This window comes from Geospiza fortis, unplaced genomic scaffold (genome assembly GCF_000277835.1).
Source record: "Geospiza fortis unplaced genomic scaffold, GeoFor_1.0 scaffold489, whole genome shotgun sequence".
Classification (NCBI taxonomy): Eukaryota; Metazoa; Chordata; class Aves; order Passeriformes; family Thraupidae; genus Geospiza; species Geospiza fortis.
Genome location: NW_005054710.1, coordinates 37,158 through 37,775, shown reverse-complemented (window position 1 = coordinate 37,775; position 618 = coordinate 37,158). Strand labels below are relative to the sequence as shown.

The 618-nt window shown below is 63.8% G+C and overlaps 1 protein-coding gene across 1 annotated transcript in view; it reads left to right on the top strand.

The window, feature by feature from the left end:
* The window catches only part of LOC102043439 (trichohyalin-like), a 9,465-nt gene that overhangs the window by 8,349 nt on the left and 498 nt on the right, over nt 1-618 (top strand). The window contains exons 4-5 of the mRNA XM_031065229.1: nt 142-416; nt 513-611. Of these exons, the coding sequence (XP_030921089.1) occupies nt 142-416; nt 513-611 (374 nt within the window). The remainder of the gene's footprint in view (nt 1-141; nt 417-512; nt 612-618) is intronic.

The following is a 618-nucleotide window of genomic DNA, read 5'->3' as shown; positions in this document are numbered from 1 at the left end:
ATCGACCGTGAACGGGAACTGGAGGTGTCTGAGCGCCGGGCACGGGAAAGGGAGGCTGAAGAGGCCAGAGCCAGTTGGAGAGAGACACGGGACAGACGTGAGCGTGAAATTCGTGAGCTTGAAGCTGATGGAACAAGACAGAGAGAACAGAAGCCGATGTCAAAGTGCGCCGTGAGATCCGGGAACGAGGTGAGGAGCTGAGAAGGAGAGAACGTCCCCGTGAGCGTGAGGAGGAAGCAGAGCCAGAGAGGAGAATTTCCCGGGTCAGAGAGAGGGAAGAGGCCCTGAGGGAGAGGAGAATCGATCAGCAACGGGAGCTGGAGGTCTCTGAGCGCCGCAGCCGCCGGGCACGGGACAGCGCGGCAGAAGTGACCGTCACTGACCAGAGGGAGGCACATGAGGAGATCCGGCTGGAGGTGCTGGAGGAGGAAGATGAGGAGGAGCTGGAGCAGGGCCAGTGTCCGTACCAGACCCTGGACGTGGACACCGGTGATCTCTGCCCCCCGGGACAGGAGGCGCCCATCAGCGACCTCAGGGTCCGGTACCGCCCCGCTGACCCCGATGTCCGGCCCGAGGTCCGGCTGCTGCCCGAGCCCGTGGAGCCTCAGACCGTGGCTT